The sequence below is a fragment of the Arvicola amphibius genome, chromosome 6, assembly GCF_903992535.2.
Source record: "Arvicola amphibius chromosome 6, mArvAmp1.2, whole genome shotgun sequence".
Taxonomy (NCBI): Eukaryota; Metazoa; Chordata; class Mammalia; order Rodentia; family Cricetidae; genus Arvicola; species Arvicola amphibius.
In genome coordinates, this window is record NC_052052.2 from 58,164,885 (window position 1) to 58,186,857 (window position 21,973).

The window sequence follows — 21,973 nt, forward strand, 5'->3', positions numbered from 1 at the left end:
CTTGTGAATAAAGTATTAAACTTCATTCCATACACCCAGTGCACGACAGGCTTTGATTAAGTTGATTATTGGAGTGAAAAACAAACAAAAATATAAATTCATTAGTGCATTGGAAGCTGACAAATGACTTTCCTATTATGATTCTCTCGCTCTCAAATATATATATATATATTATCATAATAAATAAGTAAATAAATGTATTAGGTACTATTTTACTATATGGATAAGCTTTCCTTTTAATTCTCTTGGTTTAATTTATTTTTATTTTTTATAGTTTTTTACCTCAAAAGTCTCAAATTTACCCTCAGAAAGTGAAATTCTTTTCTTTTCTTTTCTTTTCTTTCCTTTTCTCTCCTTTTCTTTTCTTTTCTTTCTTTTTTTCTTTTTTTGTTTTGTTTTTTTGTTTTTTGAGACAGTTTCTCTGTGTAACCGCACTGGTTGTCCTGGAACTAGCTCTTATAGATCAGGCTAGCCTTGAACTTACAGAGATCCTCTTGCCTCTGCCTCCCAAGTGCTGGGATTAAAAGTGCTGGCCCTAAATTTTCTTTTGAAGTGTTCTCAGAACTTGTGATTTTAGTAACCAAATTAAAATTTTTTTATTTCTCTTGTTTGAATCAGAGTCTTGCTGTGTAATCACTAGCTGTAACTCATTCTGTAGATCAGGCAGGTCTTAACCTTGAGAGATTCTCCTGCCTCTGCCACTTGACTGCTGGGATTAAAGGCGTGCACCAACACGCCCAGCATTCTCCTCTTTTCGAGTATACATTCCTATCAACATCATGACTAATATTTTCTTTTAAAACAGAAATAAATGCAAACAATCAGGATTTCTCACTATATGGTTAGCATCAGCTGTCACCTATCACAGCAATCTACCAACATTACACCAAAAATCATTAGATCCCTTGAAACAGATGAAAGTTTTAGAGTTAGCCCATACTTGTTCTTTGTTTTGAGGAACCAAGAACCGCGGATGACTGACCTGCTATGGACAGCCACTAGAAGTTAATGGAATGTCCTGAATTACTAATGAAACTAAGGTGTCAAAGTCATGAAACATAAGAAGACCAAAGATTGAAATAATAGTAGCGGTCCAGTAGTCTAGACACAAATACAGTTCTTTTGCTATTCATTAGTAATTTTTATCTCCTCGTTACAACTTGAATTTTCCCCCAGATTGCTATTGTATACAGTTTAGAGGAGAGCCCTTCAGTCACTTTCCCTTATCTGATTTCGCAGGGGTAGTATAATACAGCTATAATGGGTAAGGGCCTCTAAGGGTTCTTTTGATTCAGCGCGATCATAATGAGCATTTGCTCTTTCCCGTCAAGCGGCATCTACTGTTTCCTAAATCAATAGTTCTTTGTGATAGAAGCCTATATGTAGGGCAACAATTTTACTAATGCAATTTAGAATTTTTGTCAGAAAAATTTATGTTTTAGATTTAATATTTTTAAACTTATGTGTATGTGTTCATGTCTGTGTGTGGATAATGCCTGAGATTGTGGGGATCCTCAAAGGCCAGAGGCATCAGATCCCTGTGGATCTGAAGTTACAGGTGGGTATGAGCTGCTTAGCATGGGTGCTGGGAATAGAACTCAATCTGTAAGACTAGAACACACTCTTAACCACCGAACTTTCTCTCCAGCCCCCTCAAAAGTTGTTTATCATATGTGATACGAAAGTAAACCAGGCGGCAGTGGCACACACCTGTAATCCCAGCACTTGAGAGGCAGAGGCAGGTGGATGTCTGTGAGTTTGAAGCTAGCCTGGTTTTGTGCAGCTCTAGAGAGAGAAGTCATACCCATACTGTACTAATAGAACTAATACTGTTCTGTACTAATAGAACTATATACCCACCTCTGGCATAAATTTACATGAAAAAAATCCACATAAATCATTCCATTGTGGATTATCTACAGAGTGGGTAATATACCTGTGGATTATTCAGGGCTGAAATTCAGCCTAGGTACCTGATCGTACTAGAAGGATCATCTTACTAGAAATCACACACTTTTTAGAGGTTGTACTGTATTTCTAAATCTCTGTCACACCATTTAGTGCACAGAGACCTTCCTTCCTTCCTTCCTTCCTTCCTTCCTTCCTTCCTTCCTTCCTTCCTTCCATCACTCCCTTCCTTTTCTATTGTTTAATTGATTATTTGGCATCTGTATGAATTTTTAGGCCTAATTATTTCCCCATTTTCCCAATAAGGCAAAATACAGTTTATGTTTATGATAGAATGATTATTTTGACTCCCAATTAACTATATACGAATCGAAGCGGTGAACTAGTATATGAAAATAAACGAAATTACCCCTGAAAACTAAAGAGATCAAATAATAAAGAATGGAAGAGCTAGAGGGATAGCTACACAGTTTGAAAACACTGGCTGCTCTTTTAGGGAACCCGAGTCAGATCCCCAGCACAAACATGGCAACTCACAAGTATCTGCAACTTTAATCTCAGGAGATCTGAAGCCTCTGTAGGTTCCAGACACACACATGGTATACAGGCATCCGTGCAGTCAAAACACCCATACACATAAAAATAAAATAAAAACGAATGACGGAGAACCTGGGAAGATGGCTTAGTTGATAAAATATCTGTTGCACTAGCATGAGGATCTTCAGTTGGCTCCTCAGTGCCTAAATAAAGGCTTGATATGGAGTGCTTTTCTGTAAAGCCCCCCCCCCCACTGGTGGTGGAGAGAGACAAGTGGATCCCTGGAAATTATTGGTTGGTCAGCCTAGCAGAATTGATAAACTCTAGGATTATGGGCAGACCTTTTCTGATGAAACAAGGAGGGGAATGACAAAGAAAGAGGCACAGTATTGATCTGTGGACTTCTCACACACACACACACGCAGATATATGAATATACACATACATGCAATGAATGATGCAGTGGCATAGGCCTGTCCTCCAGCATTTGGAAGATAGCAGACAGAAGATCAAGAGCTGAGGTGTAGCGTGAGTTTGGACTACACAAGACCTTGTCTCAAAAACAGCAACACAACAAGAACAAAAGCCCAATTAGAGAAAATTGTCTGTCAATCTGCCGAGAGATGAAGAAAGAATCGAGATGGCTGTATAATGTCCTAGCTTTGAGATAAGTTTTCCTGCAAGTTGTTTCAATGGAACGTGTATTTTCCCTACAGCGATTGCACTGAGGTTCCCGTGGGTTTAGGGAGACAGTTTCATTCACACTCTATCAGTGGATCTCAATATTTACAGTGCTTCATGGTGCTCAGCCTACATACCATCCTCGATTAATTTTCAGGCCTTGAGGTGCTATTATTAAATTAGGGATACAGCCTACCAAATTAATAAATTATTACTTTGGAGGCACTTGTGTTCTGCATGTATAAATGTGGTGCTTAAATGACTCTTGGGGAATAATTTACACACGAAGAGGCTCTGTGGGCTAAACAAGACCGGTGCATTGATTATGTCTGGAAGCTGCCTTTACACTAGGTGGTGGAGTGGATTTCAAAGTATATTCAGTATGTTTTCAACACACTACCTGGGGAACTATGAGTTAGAGATCACAGTAAGCATGTAATGTTTCAAAAGAAAACTTCCATAAGAAACATGTTTCTCAGCTTCTCCTCTTGAAAAGACAGCTTCCTTTCCTTGTGGGATTTGTGTTCCCCTAAAGGAACTCCAAGAAAGTGCGCATAGAAATACTTAAATTCAAGGCAAAGGATGTTAGGAATTTGCTGCTGTATCCTTTTTCCTTCTCAGGTATTAAAAGGTGAAACAGATGCCAACAGCCACAGCCTTTATCTCCTGCTGCTACTTTTTTCTTGTCCGTTGGCTGTTCGTGTGAACTTTCTTTGTCGTTTGGTTATGTGTGACATATATAACGATCTCAAACTTAGGTACTATGGACTTAAAAAAGAAATGGCTTTGGTGAAATTTCTCCTCTGTGTCATGGAGTCATGGGCTTTGTGACATTAGGGACCAGCATTCATTCTTTGTTTATTTTTTATTAATTTATTTAAAGGTAAGTTCTCATACCTTCCAGGCCAGCCGCAAACTCCTTATGTAGCCAAGGATGCTCTTGAACTTCTAAGTTCTGCTTCTATCTCCCACTGAGTGTAGGGATTACTAGTGTGTGCCACCACACCCAGCTTATGGGTGTGTGTGTGTGTGTGTGTGTGTGTGTGCAAACCTAGGACATTCAGCATGTACTCTACCAACTGAGTTACACTCCCAGACCCCTATCATTCTTGTAGTCTTAGATTCTATCTCTGTTCTTGACATATGGCCCAGTTTTGGTAAATACATGTATGGATGTATTTCATAAAGCAAGCAAACAAAATAGATCATAATGGGGGGGGGAACCCTTAGTTATTCTGAATGTACAGCTAGCAAAATGTCTGCTGTCTGTTCTATTATCTAGTAGCTTTTCCATGGCCCTTCCTCTTCCCTGACCTATCCATCCATACAGCAAAGTATAGACAGTGGCTAATTTTTGTTGATTAGGTTAGTGGAGTTTGTGTACCAATAACCTGTCACAACAAGTAGGTGAAATCTATTTTAGGGTGCTTTATAACACCCTAACTACATTTGGAAGGCTATCTTTTCCTTTCCTTCTGGCAGAAACATCCACACTGGTCTGAAGTTCCCAACTAGCAAAGCAATGAGACGAAGAGTCCGGGGCCAGGCCCGCGGCATGGTGGCAGTGTAGGAGTTAAACTCACACACACACACACACGTGTCCCTTTTCATTCTTCATCACTCTTATTTAATTTGATGCTAATCGCTTTTCCGTTCATTAGACTAACTCAATCTCATACTGTACTATACGTTACAATATTCACGTGATAATTTCTATTTGGACCGTTTCGTTTTAATTACTCCTCCCTTTTTGCTATCTAGCATTGATGTTTGTTTTAAAATTTCTCTTCGCTACATTTTTTGTGGTTGTGAAAATGTCTCATGAAGTCTAGGTTTGCTGGGTAGTATGATTAGCCTTGACACGTAGAGCCTCCTGCTTCAGCTCCCCAACTGGAACTGGCCACTCTGTTTGTTTTGAGTGCGTTTTCTACACTTATATCGTCAAGTACTGATTTCCCACATTTATATCCCAAACTGTGACGATTTTCAAAATAAATGAACATTTGCTACCGCAATTTTATTGTTGTTAACAGTCAACTTATTAAAACAGTTACAAATAAAAAATGGAAAGATTGGTGTATAAATTCCTTTGTTCAAAGTTGAACCTAGAGTACTACGGGTTGTGTTTTCTTTTTCATTTTCCTGGTTGAAGTCTTTTTGTTGTGAAGAGGGTCACGTAAGGACGTTGGTGGAAGGGCTCCGTGCGCCATCTACTGGCATATTTTAAATCTCCAGCGTCTGCAGACTGGGAATTACTTTACTTTCAGGGATTTTAAAAGCATTCTTTGAGAAAGAAAGGGCGTTGGGGAAAGACTCGGTGGTCAGAGGCTATGATTTATTTGTGATTGCTAGAATACATGAGGATACATTTCACACACACACACACACACATATATATGCGGGGGTGGGGGGTTGGGGGGTGGGGGTGGGCTGAGAGTCCCTCTTACAAGTACAAGGTACCGTTTCTGGAGAGAACACACAGAGTGCCACTCTGGAATCGGAGCCAATGCTGAATGGTCACCACTCATTAGAAATAACTTCACTGAAGTCATAATCATAATTTTCAGCTCCGATCTCATCATTCCAGAATAGTCCCTACAATTTGGCTTTTGACAAATGGCATAATGGTGCAGAGCGGATAGTCACCCCTCACTTGTATACCATATAGAGCAGGTCTGTGTGTATGCAAACTTAGTGCTCACACACACACACACACACACACACAGACACACACACACATGCGCTGATGGACATGACTGAAAAATATGTACTTGGACTTGTACTGAAGTTTCCCCCTCAGATAGCATCTCCCCTCTGTGAAGGATCCTGAAGGATGGGAGACACAGGTTTAGGAAAACCACACTACTGGAGTTGAAAATTTGCTGCTTTGGGCTTGGCTGGAAGTGGTTGAGCCTCTCTGATTCCAGACATCTACATTGTGAGCAGTGGGGGAGAACTGAACGTGATCATGGAGAACCTGGGGCCCCAGTGAACCTCCTTCCCGTTATTCTGAAGTCTTCAATGCAAGGGCCAGACTGTCTTTCACGGTCTCTGGGCGCGGGGGGCGGAGGGATGAGGAAAACAACAAAGTTGTGTCAGAAAGAGGAAGAGAGAGAAAAGGACAGGGAGAAAAGAAGTAAAGAAGTTGGCGATCCGGAGAAAAAGGGTAGTGAACAAAAAGATAAAGTCCGGAAACCAGCCACCACCACCACCACAGCAGTTCAAGAAAGGAATTAAGAGCCAGAAAGGTACAAGAACTTTATTTAACGAAACAAAGTCACACCCATCTTTCATTTTCGTATCTCGTCTAGATCTTATCCGTTTCCTTTTTAAAGGTTGTCTGTGTTTCTAGAGGAAGCTAGTAACTTTTTTTTTCGCCCCACGTATGTCTTGATATTTTATCCATGGCCACAGAGACAAAATACAATCGGAGCTGAAGCCTTTGTAGAGGAGCGACTCTGGAACACTCCTGCAAGGGGTTGTCACCCGGGAGCCTAAATGGATTAATACCCAGAGATGGATTACGTTGGCTGCCACCAATATGCCTAAAGATTATAATCCAATTTATGCACATTACAGTCAGTATTAACTTTATCTATTTTAAGGCTCCCAGTCGCCTCGTGCCTCCTTAGAGGACAGACCCTGATGCAACCCAGCAGGTTGTCAGCGGGGGAAAGTCTCTCCAGGAAAACAACCGGGAAGCTGCTTCCCAAAGGGTCTTCACCGGGCACTCCCAGGTGTCTCGCTTTCACCTGGGTATGGTTTTGTGACGCTTCTCAGCTCGGGATAACCAAGACAGGAGGCGTTTCCCAGGAAGGAAATGGCATTCTTGTTTCGCGTTCATTTCATTTTTAAATTTTCAGTGGCGATGGCAAGAGGGCGGGGTGGGCTGGTGCCTGGGGAGTAGATGGGGGGGAAAAAAAAGGGATGTACGTAAGGTTGCCGCGGGACTGTTCAGTCCCGAGATAGCTATTTGGAGTTTTTTTTTTTCCTTTTTTATTTTGGATCGCGTGGATTTCTCTCGCTCTCTGTTTAAGTAAGTTTGTTTGGGTGTGCGTTCTTGCGATTTCAACACAAACCTACAAAGATCCATGGTGGAAAGTAAAAGCAAGCCCGCTCCCCCTTCTCAAACGTGCTCACTACCGCCAAAGATTTGATTTAACAACCCCTTCTCCGGCGGCTGGGGGCTCCAGGCAGTGGCCACATTCCAGCAGTTTTAATCCGTTTTTTATTGTAGGGCGAACGGAGTTTGCACAGGGGCCGGGATGGCTCCCCAGCTGGCCGCTCCCCCCCCCCCCCCCCCCCCCCCCGCGCCAGGCCTCCTCCCTCCATTTCCTCCCCCTCCTCGCCTCCCCCAGCAGGAACCTGTTACTTTAAGCGAGGCGTTCCAGTGTGGCGCTGCGGGCCGCCAGGGTTTCGGGAGGCGGCCGCTGATTGGCTCTTTCGAGCTCCCCCTGGCTCGGTCGCTCGGCCTCCCCGCGCGCTCCGCCCCGCCCGCGCGCCCTCCCTCCGCCCCGAGAGGCTTGAAGCCCGGGTGTCAGGCGCCACGGCGCATGCTCCGGACTCATCCTCTGGCCCCGGAGCTGCTGCTGCTGCTGCTGCTGCTTTTGCTTTTGGGGCTGAGTTTAATAAGCGAGCAAGAGAGAGAGAGAGCGCGGGGTGGGGTGGGGGCCAAGGCAGAGCATGTCCGCCATCTACCCTCCGCTCCCGGGCGCGCTCTCATTCATAGCAGCCTCTTCATGAATTACAGCTGAAGGGGGCGGGGGAGGGGGGTACCACACAACACCCCGGCAAACCTCCGGGCCCCCAGGCATGGCTAGCTCGGTAAGTACATGCAAAAATAATAATAAAAGCCCCCCTCCCTCTCCTCCTCTGCCCCGCCGCAGCCCAGACAGCGCCAGCGCTCCGCGGTTCCAATTAGAGAAAGGTTGGTTTTGCTCGCGGGGAGCTGCCGCCTCTCCCTCCTCCCCACCCCCCCGGCGCGCGCGCACACACTCGCACACTCGCCGCCCCCCCCCCCCCCCCCGCGTCTCCCGCCCGCCTCGCCTCTTTGCAATCGCAAGAAGCGCACTCACACTCCCTCTGGCTCACACGCGCGCACACACACACTCACACCCGGTGAAAGGAGGCGAATAATAACTCAGCCATATTTCAGCCGCCGCCGCCGCCGGGAGCTGCGGGCACGGTCCGGGGACGCGGCGAGCAGCCTCTGCGGCCGCACCTCCGCCGAGCGCCGCGGCCGCCACGATGGTGCGTTCTCCGCGGCGCGCGCGTGAGCCCGAGTGTGCGGGCTGACAGCGGCGGGGCTGCTCGCAACTTTGCCCCAGCGGCCGGTGTGCGCGACCGGGTCTCGGCGGCGGTCCGCCAGCAGCCCTGCCTTTCTGCATTTCTTGGCTTTCGGGGAGGCGGGGAGGGGGGGCAGGAGGGAGTTTGCGATCACTTTGGCTCTTGAAAGTGTGCAGCAGGGGCTGTGTTGGGCTGGCCTTGCCGGTCATGGGGGGCTGATCTCTGAAGGGTGCGGGGTGCTTTGAGTTATGGATGCCTCGGCGTGTTTTTGTGCGGGCTTGTGTGTGTGTGTGAGTGAGACGACGGCTCATTCTTGTGCATGAACCCCGTGGTAAGAAAGAACACGGGAGTTTGTGCCCATCAGCAGAGGCTGCCTGTAGTTTCCATTCCGCCTGGCACCGCGCTCCACACGCACACACACACGTACACAAAGACTTCCTCGGCGTGTGCCTGTCGCCGCGGTACTTTCGGGGAGGGGGCTCGCCATAACCCCCGGCCCCCCATTCCAGCCACCCCCTCCCACGCCGGGAAAGCGCCCCGGCATTTCCTCTTGATTGTCTCCTAATTTGTTACCGACGCGTTTGTTGTGCTTGCCGTGGTGGTCGTGTTCTCCCCTTTCCCCGACCCCCTTCGCGACTAGGGGTAACATTCCGTTACAATCCTGGCCGCTGTGCAGCGGCGCCCCGGGGCCCCTGCGGCTGGGCTCGGTGTATCTGGGGGTGTGGGGTGTACGCGCCCACGCGCGTGAAACGTGGATGCAGAGGGCACTGCCGTTTCCTTTTATGTGCGTTTCAAGGAGGAGGGAAAAAAATGTCAGGCGCAATGTTGAGCAGTGAACAGTCGCCTTCCTGTTGTTCACGGCTGTCTCTCCTCCCCCTGCCCGCAGTGTGCCGTGCAGGTGAAGCTGGAGCTGGGGCACCGCGCCCAGGTGAGGAAGAAACCCACGGTGGAGGGCTTCACCCACGACTGGATGGTGTTCGTGCGCGGCCCGGAGCACAGTAACATTCAGCACTTTGTGGAGAAAGTCGTCTTCCACTTGCACGAAAGCTTCCCTAGGCCAAAAAGAGGTAGGGCTCGAATACAAAAGAGACTTGATAAAAAATGTCTTTGCTCCAGAGGAAACAATCGCGGGGCCCGGGCGCTCTCCGGGCCGTTCCCCGCCCCCTGCGTCGCGCTTGCCGGTCTAGCCTGGGACCGGGGGCGCGGTGTCTTGCTGGCCAGGTCCCTGCTGCCGCCCGCGCGCGCACAAGCAGTCGACTGGGGCTCCGGGAAAGTCAGCGCAGAGAAAGGACCGTCAGGTGTCGCGTGTTTATTCATCCCAGCCCTCTTGGGTTGCCATGGGTCCTTTGGGGAAGGTACAATTAGTTACTGGGTTTGGAGCTTTGGAGAGTGGGGCTGGAGGCAATAAACGCTTTGCGCCTTTTCTTCCCCTCCTGGAGAAATTGAGATTCACCTGTGTTACTAGCCACGAATGCATTGGAGGGAGTTATTGTTCCGTTTTGAGAAGTCAGTTCTCTAGGCTCCTGTGGCCTCTGTTTGAGCCACTAGGTGCCAGTTGCTGTAGACTGTCCCTTTGGGAGTTAGTCTGTACCTCACCTCAGCCTGGATTTTCCTAGTTTGGGATTTACTGTCCCTCCCACCCCCACCCCGGGGGCACTTTACTGCCCCAGTAGATATGGTGCACATTTTGAAGTGTCTTCTGGTTGGGACCCCCAAGGGAAGGGGGGGGGTTGTTCCTTTAAGGTTGAAAGCTAAGTTTCAGGGAATGATGCTGTTTTGCCTATGAGTTCTTTCTACACCTTGATCCTCAGTCATAAATTCGAGTTTTTGCATACTGTTGCTGAGGCTCAGTGGTCCTCAACATCTTCAATAAAAAGCAGGACAGTTTGGGTGGGTGCAGAAAAGGGATGTCATTTCAAACGATGTTTGAAGAGGCTATGGAAAATACTGGTTTCCATTCCTTTCTGCCTCTGGAAAGCTGCTGTCTGGTTGCTTTAGTTGGATTACTGGAGGCAACAGTACACATACAATAAGGTGCTTTGTTTGTGTGCAGCTTTATTTATCTAAGTCGACACAATGGTTAGTAGTTATCTTCCATTTGATCCGTAATCTTTATTGGCATCTAGAACTCCTGCAGTTTCTTAGAGTAACATCATAATAAATCCATTCTGCTTAGAGTGATGTGGAAATTATTGAACATTCAGGGGCTGAATAAAGGAAAGAGAAAGGACGTGTCCCTTTGAGGTGGCGGAGTTTGTGTTTTCTGTGTTTATTTTCATTTTCAGTGCTTGTGTAATGGGAAGTAGGATTTGTTGGTTTTGTGCCTTTAGTGGTTAGGTTTAGAGCTCCTTTCCAAAACTTGACCAGTTGGAATTTTGATAGGCTTTGTTGAATGGTTAAGGAGTACATCCATCTTCTTACAGAGCTAGGAATATACATGTCCCTATAGGAGGTAACACTTAGCATCTGTTAGCATTTTATATGAACATATAGACAGATGCTCTGATTTGTGTTTCCTCCAAGCCATGATAAGAACATGCCTTGCCAGGCTGCCTGCAGGTGAGTAGGGAGGATGTTAGCTGGACTCCCTCTCTCTTCCCGAGTCTGGAGAGCCACTGCAGAGGACTTTAAACAAAAGAAACACCTTCTGAGCTCCTTGGTACTCTGCTGCTGCAACTTAGCTGCTGTTCACTTTAAGGCAAAACCCATATTAAAAATCAGTATTTGTTGTGATAGGGGAAATCAACTCACTTGTTAGAAAATGTTGCTCTTAAGGTAACTTTGTTTGGGCCCCTTGATGATAAGCTAATTGGCCCCCCTCTTTCCTACTTAACCCACATTTCTCTGCTTCTGTGGGTGGAGTGGTGATGCTGCCCTGTGGTCCCATACTGAATCATCTTCTGTCCAGCCCGAGGGAAGCGGGGTTTCTGTTCACATGACACTCACCTGTAAGGTGTGCTGAGCCCTTGACAGTAGCCACATCTTCTCCATCTCTCTAGTGAGGGCCGTCTGTTGATTGGACTTTACAGTTTTGATTCTCAACTGCGGAGTTTCTTCTTTATGCAATCTAAAAGCCATTGTTTTAAAATGTTTATTTTTGGATTTTTATTTGTGTTGTGTGGTTCCCATGATGTGACAAGTCCTGGGAAAAATGCCAACTTCTGTCGCCCAGGAGGGACCTTGTCACACTGTAATTACTGTGATTCAGATTGCTAGAGATTTCACTGTTCGTTGGGAATAGCTAGTTGTAAACTCAGGCACACCAAGCATGCTGCTTAATCCTGGTATCCATTTGTTGACTTATCAAATCTTTGAAAATGATAAGAATAAATGGAGAATAAAGTTGCCAGGCATTTATAAGGCTTCTACTAGTATCTTTTAAGATGCTGTGTCTTGCTATATAGTGGATATAATCGGTAGAATAAAGTTTGACTGATTGGAAATCAGAGGAACTGCAAAAATGAATTTCGAGAGAGCTCTGAATCCAGTATGTTTAAAGGAATGCTTATATTCTAAACTATTAGCAGTGACAAGTTAATGCCCTTGCATTGTATACAGTAGCTAATAAGCTGAGGAACCCCCCAGATCTGAGCGTGAACTGTTCAGCCATGAAGATGGATGAGTTCTTAGCTTTGTAATCCTTGGTTTAGAAAAGCAAATTGATTTTCAGGTTGATTTCCTTTACTTCACAATAATATTATGAGAACTTGTGGAGGAAGAAATTATAGTATTTTCAACTTGTTGCCAAATGAGAATTATATATACTATTTCAGAATTGAGCTAATTGGATTTGAATTAATGAGGTTTTTACTCTGTCACAAAGATGTGTGGGAGACCTTTAATTTTAAAGCTACTGGCACACAGTCCTAGAAGGAGATTTTGATGAAATAGTGAAGCCTAGAATATCCATTAGCTAATGAAGGATAGGTAGGTCAGAGTTGATGCATTTTCAGACCATCTATTTGCAGGAAAAGACCATAGCTTATGTATTATTACCAAAGATTTATGCTGGTCTGATATGACTGAAATGAATAGTTATATTCAAAACATTCCATTTAAAATATTAATGTTTTCATTTTTAGTCAGATCTAAGTTTCAGTGAACTTCCAATTATAGCCATCCTTACTATTGCAATCTGTTCTATTGACATTTATGATGTGAAAGCTTCTGCTTATTATTTTATGAAAGCTAATTTGGCCACTGGTATGATTTGGTGGCTTTCTGTTTGTCCCCTTTAGTCCTTTGAGTGGGCAGATGAAACGTAATCAGTACACCTTCACAGCTCTTTCTGGTTTAGGCATTCATGATTGGCTTTCTTATTTAGTTCTGATTTGTGCCTCTTAAGTAATATGGACAGGTCTTTTTATTGAGGTGAAGTTTTATTTGAAGGTTTATTAGTTGGGGACTTTGTACATATCCTGTGTATTTTGTCTTTGGAGGCATTTAAAAATGTACAAATTAAAGGAATAAGGATGGGTGAATCTCAGTTGTGTATGGTTCTGATGGGAATTACACTGACCAGCGAATAGGGTGAAGTAGCATGAACACCTTCCCAAACCACTTGACAGATGAGTTGCTGGAGGACCTCGTCTGCGGCTGGTAGAAATGTCAGCTGGGCATGGGAAGTTTGGAGGGCATTTGGCTAAAATTGATGATGATTTCAAAATGTATCATTAAACCCAGTAGATTAGTAGGAATTTTCTAGTAGGTATGACTTCGAAAGTATGCAAACAGATCAAATATTTCTTGCGACTTTTTTGAAAGCAAAAGTTAGGAAGGAAGCCAAGTAGGGGACTTCAAATGAGTGCACGCAAATGATGGGAATCTGTAAAAAGTGGCAAATCTATATGTAAATGTCAGGGTATCTTAAAGAGCTGTTACCTGGGGAGGCTGCTTGTCCTGGTGATCCATGAAGGAATGTGCTTCCCCAGAGGTTCTGAATGCTGGGCTTCGGTCTTGCCAATGGTTGCCTTGATGGGGTGTTGGGGTTTTACTTGAAGAAAATCCCCTATGTTTAAAAGACCATGACGATCACAGAGAACTCTGTGAGACTGAAGTAGAGTGGAGTGCAGTTGGATAAAGGAGCTCTCCCGTTAGACTAGCATGTGCTCATGTAAGAGTGATGTACGATGGATGTACTGTTGCTTCACAGGAAGAGGAACAAGGGCCAGGAAGTACAGACTTATCCCCAAGGCTGGGTTAGGTAGGCTACCTCTTGGGTCACCGTTTTTTGTTTTTTTTTGTTTGTTGTTGTTTCCTTTTTAAATTTAATTTGTGTTGTGGAATAGTTGTAGAACTTCAGCTTATAAATCTAAGGTTAGATATGCCATAATTCTTAAACTTAGGAAATTTCAGACCGTATTCTCACAAATCAGATTTGAGAGCCTTTATATGTAAAAAATAACCAACCCATGATCTGCCAGTATACATTGTTTTAATGAAAAAAAATTTTTTTTTAGCAAGAATTAGTGAGAAGTAGCATGCGTTTATGGTATAAGTGTCTTTGATGTCTGGTTTTATCAGTATGACCAGTGGTTACTGTATCAACTGTTGTATTCGGTCAGTTGTGTGGCTTTCTGATACACAGTCCCAGATATACTGTGTACTGCTGAGAATGAGACAAAGAAACAGAGCCAATGTGAAAATGTAGTGTCCCCATTCCGAGAAATAGGTCTGAGGAGCAGTGGAGTCTGTAGAGGACACTCCGGACCAATATAAAACTAGGTATTATGCATACAGTCTGACATGGATAGAAAACCTACCATGTACACAGGGAGTTCCCTTTGTAGTCATTACTAATGTTGCCAGCGATAATACTCGTGGTACAGAAGAAAAGGCAGGAGTTACAAGGTTTTTCCTTCCTCAGATGCCAAGGGAGCAACAGTTATTTCACTGTTTCCTTGCACAAGAGGATAATCCAAATTGGATTTTGGCTGGGTGTAATTTATAGGTGACTTTACAGTCTGTCTGATACTATACTCTCTGTCTTATACAGAGGTTTTTTTAGTACAGGAATTATTTTAGGTGAGCCCACGCCCCCATAGAACTTTCTCTGTGAACTAAGAATGGCGAGGCACCGATTGATTTTATGATTTTACCTTAGACATGGCGTGGCTGATGCTCTCTCCCTGCCTCTCTTCCCTTCCTCCTTCCTTCTCTTCCCCTTCTCTCCTCTCCTTACTCCCCTCTTCCTTTTCTCCTCCATTACTCATCTCTTGGTCATCTGTGTCACCCAAAGAGATGTCTTTGGAAAATGGGAAATTACTGGGCTGGAATCGTGGCTCAAGGTTAAGAGTGCCGACTGCCTTTGCAGAGGACCCTGGGTCAGTTCCCAGCACCACATTGATGGTTTCCAGCTGCCTCTAACTCCAGCGCTGAGGAATCGTTGCCTTTTTATGGCCTCTGCAGGCAAACCTGCACAAATATTAAATAATCTCAAACAGACCTACACATATAAATAGATTTATTTATTTATTTACCTTTTGTTGTTGTTTTGGGGGGGGGGTGTACAGGGTTTCTCTGTTTAGCCTTAGCTGTCCTGAAACTGTCTCTGTACACCAGGCTGGCCTTGAACTTACAGAGAAAGCCTGCCTCTGCCTGCCTAGTGTTGGGATTAAAGGTGTGCACCTCCACCTATCTGTAAATAAATCTTAGAAAGAGTAGGAAATTGCATGCTGCCATTGGACAGTGGCCTTTACTAAGTGTTCATATCATTTCAAATTTAAATGAAAATCATGTTTGTCTAAAGTATACACATACATACATTTATTAAAAAAAGCCTTATACAGAGAAAGAAGTTATTTGAAATTTTTATAGGTAACTGGTTAATATTTCTGTAGTCAGGTATTATATCTATCTACTCGTATGTACATGTTTTAGCTATTAATATATTTTGTAACGTATATAATTTTGCATATGTTGTATATAATATGTAACGTGTAAAATAAACATGTAATGCATATGTAACTAGAATATGTACATTATGTATAATGTCTGTATTATAATAATACAGAATAACCACTTTTGTAATTTTTATCTGTCTTTATCTGTTTATTTTGAGACAGGGTCTCACTACGGAGTTGACCTGGAACTCTATTACACAAGATTGTCCTTGAACTCAGAGATCCACCTGCCTCAGCGAAGGGATTAAAGATATACACATACCTAGCCTGGTGGTTAATATTAGCTCACTCAGCAAGGGTGTTTTGGAGTGATTAGAAAACACTTTGTTTCTGAGGATAGACAGATGTGCATTTCCACTTTCATAGAAAATCATCTCTTTACACTGTTCAGTTTCATGACATTATATCAACTGTGGATTTATCATGCTTTGCTTGAACCTTTAGATTGCTCCTTATTTTGATTTTAGTTCGAATAATGTGGCAATGGATAGCCTTGACATTCATTTTTCATGATTTTTTGATTTTTTCATGGGGGAGATAGTCAAGTAAAAAAGCATACAGATTTGCTTTTTTTTAGCTGGTTGTGGCGGTGCACGCCTTTAATCCCATTACTCCGGAGGCAAAAGCAGGCAGGCAGTTCTCTGTGAGTTCAAGGTCAGCCTGGTCTACGAAGTACCAGGTCAATCTATAGGTAGTCCACATAGTGAAATCCTATTTCAAAACCAAAAACAAGCAAGAAGTATACAGATTTTAGAGTTTTGTATGTGTTCATAAACTTTCTACCAAACTGTAAACTTTGTAGTTTATCCTTACTCAGGGCTTAGAGGAAAACCCATTTTCCTGCATGGTCACTAAAACTTGAGATTAACAGTTTAAAAAACAAAAAGGAAGGAAGGAAAGAAGGAAGGAAGAAAACCTGTTAGTTTGTAGCATGAAATAAATACTTTATTTTAATTTGTCATTATTTGAGCCGAGGTGTCAAATACATACTCATTCACATGTATTTATTTACTTTTTGCATTTTGTGATGTGCCTGCTTTATGGCCTGTGCTGTTCATAGTTGCCTTTTTTCTTTACTTGAGACAGGGTAGCCTTGGCGGGCCTGGAAGTCAGGGATTCACCTACCTCTGACTCCGAATGCTGGAGTTAAAGTCTTTCAATATCACACCATGTTTATGGTTGCTTTTTCACTCCATATGAAAATATAAATAATTCTATAACAAACACTCAAATTCGTACTACCAAAAAAGAATGACTATTTATATTCCTATCTTAGCTTTTTGTTTCCTTTCTAAAGAATTAAGTGTTAAAGGTGTAGCCAAAGGATTTTAAATGCTTCCCAAACTTTCCCTCTCCCTCTTTAGGCTTTCTTCTACTCTGTTTATCTACATTTGTGCACTTAGATTGTGCAAGTGCTAGTGTAAAATCAACATGTAGGGTGTCTCCACTGACTAAATTGCTTTATTTTTTAAATTGAGATACAATTCACATACCATAAAAGTTACCCTTTGCATTACACAATTGAGTGCATTTAAGATAGTATCCGGATTGTACTCTCATTGCTCCTATATACCAGAACACTTTCATGAATGACTACTTTAGCATCTTGTCCCTTCTCTCAGGATGGTGTTTTTAATCTAGCCACCTTTCAGCCATAGGAGTCGATTTGTTTCTTTTAATGTCCTTCCTCCAGTATTTCATCGTGGGGATATATTGTGGACTTGGTTTTATTTTTCTTTTATTGAGGAAGATTGTATAGATCATTTTCTGTCCTCTGCAGTGTGCATATTTGCACCTTAAACCTTATGCACATGGACCAGAGTTTGGAAATCAGCCTAGAATTTGAGTCATTGATTGCTGACATGTGCATCTTTATTTGTGCTAGACGTGGTCAGAAATGAGTTTCATTTTTTCTCTACATTTTTGTCAGTATAGTCTATTTATGTTATTTTTTTATATAATTTGATGTATAATGGAAATGGAATATTTTTTGTTTGTGGTTAGTTTTTCATTCATATTGGAAGTATTGCAAGCATTTTCCCATGTTTATCGATCATTCATATGTTTTCTTTGTTTTGTTTTTTTGAGACAAGACTTATGGTATATTTTGGGCTAGCCTGGAACTCATCTCAAACTTGTGTTCATCTTGCCACCATGCCTTTGCTTCTAGATTTCTTTTTTTTTTATTGAATTCTTTTGTTAGTTTTTCAGAAAATGATTAGGATGTTCCTATTTTGTTTTTGTTGCTGTTTATAGGATGCTAATAATCTGTTATTTGTATTGACTGCTCTTTTCTCATAGCCTAGTTTATGGCATTTTTGCTGTGTACAAGGAAATAATTTTGTCAGATTGATCTATTTCATCTTGTCTTTCTTTGATTTAGAATCTTGTTTATAGATGTGAGAATTTGCTTAACCGGCAGCCTTTATTTGTATTTGCAAGATAAGCAGAAGTAGGAAAGAGTTGTCCCTGCCTTCAATGAGCTTTTGCGTCTGAGAGCTGGAAACCACACTCGAGGGTCTTCATTTTTGTTCATTCCTTATTTATTTATCTATCTCGAGGGGGCCTCATGTAGCCCAGGCTAGCTTTGAGGTCCCTCTGCAGTTGAGAGTGGCCTTGACCTTCTGATCCTCTTGGGATCCTCCTGTTTCCCTAAGTAGTGGGATTCCAAGTATGTGCTGGCACACCCAGTTTACGTGGTGCTGGGGATACAACTTAGGGTTTCTTCCCTGCTAGGCCAGCACTTAGCTAGCTGAGCTACAGCCCCAACCAGTTACTGCTAATCAGACGGTTAGAAATGTGTGGGGATCGTGCATGTGGACAGAATGAGTCATAAGTGTCCCTGTGCAAAGAGAACTGGTAATAAATGGTGGTCAGTGTTTACTTTGAACGCACTGAGTAACTATTCCCTTATATTAGCAGAGAAATGTTCAGTAATAACCGCTTTTACAGGCATGACCTAGGTTTAGTTAAGTGGTGACGACCACGGTAGATAATATTTTCAATGAAAAAGTACTGTGGCTACTTTCATATAAAATCAGATTCCTTTTATGGATTGACTTAAGATATTGTCCTAGGGTGGGAGGCTGGAATGATGGCTCTGTGGTTAAGAGCACTTGCTGCTTTTGTAAGAGGACCCAGGTTCAGTTCCTGGTACCTATTGGCTGCTCACAACTGCCTATAATTCCAGTTACAGGGGATTGGGTATCCTTTTGCTTCTGTGGACACTAGGAATGCACATGGTGGACAAACATGCGTGTAGTCAAAACATTCATGCACATAAAATAAATATTAAAATAATTCCCCTTGTACCAAAGTCATTAGGAAGTTGGTGCATGGTGGCAGGCAGCCATCTCCTGATGGCTGTCTCCACTGTTCTCTCTGGCAGTCTTGCAGTGGAATGAAGGGTATAGAATCTTGCTATAAAAAATAAGGCCACGTTACTACATTATTTAAAGTGTAATAAGTTTGCTATGGTTGAGACCTATGAAGGCTATTACTGAATTTTTAAAATGATAAGATTAATATTTGGGTTTGATTTATTTAGTATGTAGCAGGAAAGCCAGCGATCATTGTCATCTTTTAATTTAAAAGGCTAGTTTTAAACATCTTTTCAAAGTTAGTTTTTAAAAAAATTTTTCTTTTATCATATGTGTGTGTGTTTTTCCCCCCTTGAGACAGGGTTTCTCAGTAGCTTTGGAGCCTGTCCTGTAGCTAGCTTTTGTAGATCAGACTGGCCTTGAACTCATAGAGATCTTCCTCCCGAGTGCTGGGATTAAAGGTGCGCACCACCACCACCTGGCTTTTTGTTTTGTGTGTGAGTGTTTTGCCTGTTTTATGTACGGCTGTGTTCCACGGATGTGCCTGGTGACTGAGGAGGATGCAAGAGGGCGTGATGGAGCTATGGAGCTGCCATGTGGTCCTCTGCAAGAACAGCCAGTGATTTTAACCGATATCCCACCTCTCCCGCCTTTCTGGACAGGGTCTTACTATGTATTCTTGGCTGTCCTAGAACTTTTTATCTAGACCAGGCTGGCCTCAAACTCAAGAGAGATCCTCTTGCCCCTGCTTCTTAAGTTCTGGAATTAAAGGTGTTTATTATTTTTATTTGATGAACCTGTAACAGCTATTTTTATACGTGTATATGTGTGGACACGTGATGTCCCTGTAACAGCTGTTTTTATATGTGTATATGTGTGGTCACGTGATGTCCCTGCAACAGCTGTTTTTATATGTGTGTATGTGAGGACATATGATGTCCCTGCAACAGCTGTTTTTATATGTGTGTGTGTGGACACGTGATGTCCCTCCAACAGTTGCTTTTCTGCTTCTACTTTGTGGGTCTCACGCACACAAGGTGAGCTTGGCAGCAAGTGCCCTTATCCACTGACTGTGCCATTTTGCTGACCTTCAATGTTATCTTTATTAGAAGAAATGAAGCTTGCCTTTACTTCTGATTCTGAGGTCATTTTACTTAGAGTAATACTCATTATTGATAATAAAGATGATTAGTTATTATGTTTGAAGATTGACATTCTCAGAGTCAAATTCCTTTTTTATTTGAAAATATTTAATTTTGTCAGAGCAGTTTTTGTTTGTTTGTTCCTTTATTTTCAGTAGAACTTATCAATTACATTATCACCTATATCAGGCCAGATGTTTGCCTATATAGTAATCTTAAAAATCAAAATATATTTTAACAATTTCTTCAAATGTTAATTATCTTTCAGTGTGGGCTAGGAGTATGGGACAGTAGTTAAGAGCATGCAACGCTCATGCGGGGTATGTGACTGATTCTCAGCACCCATGTAGGATGCTTCCTAATGGCCTCTAACTCCAGCTCCAGAGGATCCAGCACCTCCGCAGGCATCTGCATTCAGAAGCACCTACCTTCTTCCCCCAGTTAAAAAGATTCCAGTATAAAAAAGTCTTAGCAATGTCTTAGAGAACAGGAAGCTTGTCGTGTTTCTAGGCATAGATTTAGTTGCAGGATACCTTTTAATTTTCGCAACAAAGTTTTGTGTCTGCTTTCTTCTCCCACTAAGTGTTTTGGGAGGAGAGGACTGTTTGATTATTTCAGGTGTCTGCTCATTTTGATAAACATCGAATGTACTTAGAATAGGAAAACACAAGGCGCACCACACCCCTCTCATGTCATCTACACTCCCCACTGTGTATACGCATTGCTGGGTAGTGAAGGGTTTCTCAGTGCAGAAGAAACATTCTACTGAACAAAACCCTTTTCTCTTTTGTTTGCTCTTCTGATTCTTGTGTTATTGGTGGCTACTTTGAAGCAACTCAGTAAGAAAGAGAGGGTTTGCTTGCTTTTAGGGATGTGTTATTTAGTGTGCACATGGCATGGAGCTGCCACATCATGCTTCTTGTATGACTTCTATATGTTCTAGGTGAGTTGCTTGCAGGAAGCTGCTCCTCAGATGCAGCATGGAGCAGCAGGTGCAGGTGTCTCATGTCACATGCTCATCCATGCTGCACTTTCCTGTCCTCGTAGGTGTGTCTGTCCATTTTCTCTTAGATTGCCCCAGAGTTGAACATAGGACAAGCCTGGGTTTCTGTGTCACTAGATTCTACTGACATGCACTTTCTAGATACTGTAAGTTTTGGGCATTATTGTAACAAAGATAGATAATACAAATAAGAAAGGGTTTTAGAGTCCTGGATGCATCTTCCAACCTGCTAAACTGTAAATTGCTTCTCATTTCTGAAAATTGTTTCCTCTACAGCTCAAGAACTGATTGGGCAAACAAAATCATTATTTGAATTTAGTGAGAAACATTGTATATGTTGACTCACTTTTTCTAGGATGGGTCTAGCTTTGTTAATAAGCAAAAATAAAAATTCCCTCCTTGAGCCAAGATCATATTTTGTATCCCTGTCTAACCTAGAAATCAATATGTAGACCAGGTTAGCCTCAAACTCACAGATATCTGCCTGCTTTTACTGGGATTAAAGGCAGGTACCTCCACACACAGGCATATTTTTTAAATAATAATTTCTGTTAATAAAACGTTTGTGTGTATCTGTGTGTGATATGTTTGTGAGTAAAAGCGGAATGCATGTGTCATGGTGTGTGTGGGATAGGTCGGAGGACAACTTTTCAAAGTCTGCTCTCTCCTTCCACCATGTGGATTGTGGGGATTTAACTCAGGATGTCAGGCTTGTGTGGCAAGTCATCTTGTCATTTTTTTTAACCGTCATGTACCGTTCCCCTTCATCTTAAAAATATTAGGTGTATATGTGTGTGTCAGTGTGTGTCTGTGTGCACTGAAGTGCAGGACAACAGAGGCCAGAAGAGACTATCAGAGTTCCTAGGAGTTAGAGGAAGTTTGAAAGCCACCCTGTATGAACCAAACTTGGGTCCCCTGTAAGAGCATTAAGCGATCTTAACAACTGAGCTGTCTTTCTAGTTCTGTCTTCATCAATTTTTGGTGTGTTTTTTTTTTTTTAAAAGAATTGGCCAACCCCGGCAATTATTTTACTTAGTTCATGTAACACAGCCTAACTTTGAGCTGTAGCAACGAGCCCAGTGACTGGGAAGCAGTATCTGCAGGGCTGCGGGAAGGCCCTGTCTGGCCTGAGTATGTCTGAACAATAAACTGGGCTCTTCAAACTCGGAAAAAAAATACTGTTTTTTGTGCTTT

At 42.8% G+C, this 21,973-nt stretch overlaps 1 protein-coding gene across 1 annotated transcript in view; it reads left to right on the forward strand.

Annotated features, from left to right (window-relative positions):
• Nucleotides 1-7,703: 7,703 nt before the first annotated feature.
• Mllt3 (MLLT3 super elongation complex subunit) overlaps nucleotides 7,704-21,973 on the forward strand; it is a 267,581-nt gene continuing 253,311 nt past the window's right edge. Inside the window, exons 1-2 of the mRNA XM_038333768.1 lie at nucleotides 7,704-7,950; nucleotides 9,299-9,479. Coding sequence (XP_038189696.1) covers nucleotides 7,939-7,950; nucleotides 9,299-9,479 — 193 coding nt within the window. The 5' untranslated portion in view covers nucleotides 7,704-7,938. The remainder of the gene's footprint in view (nucleotides 7,951-9,298; nucleotides 9,480-21,973) is intronic.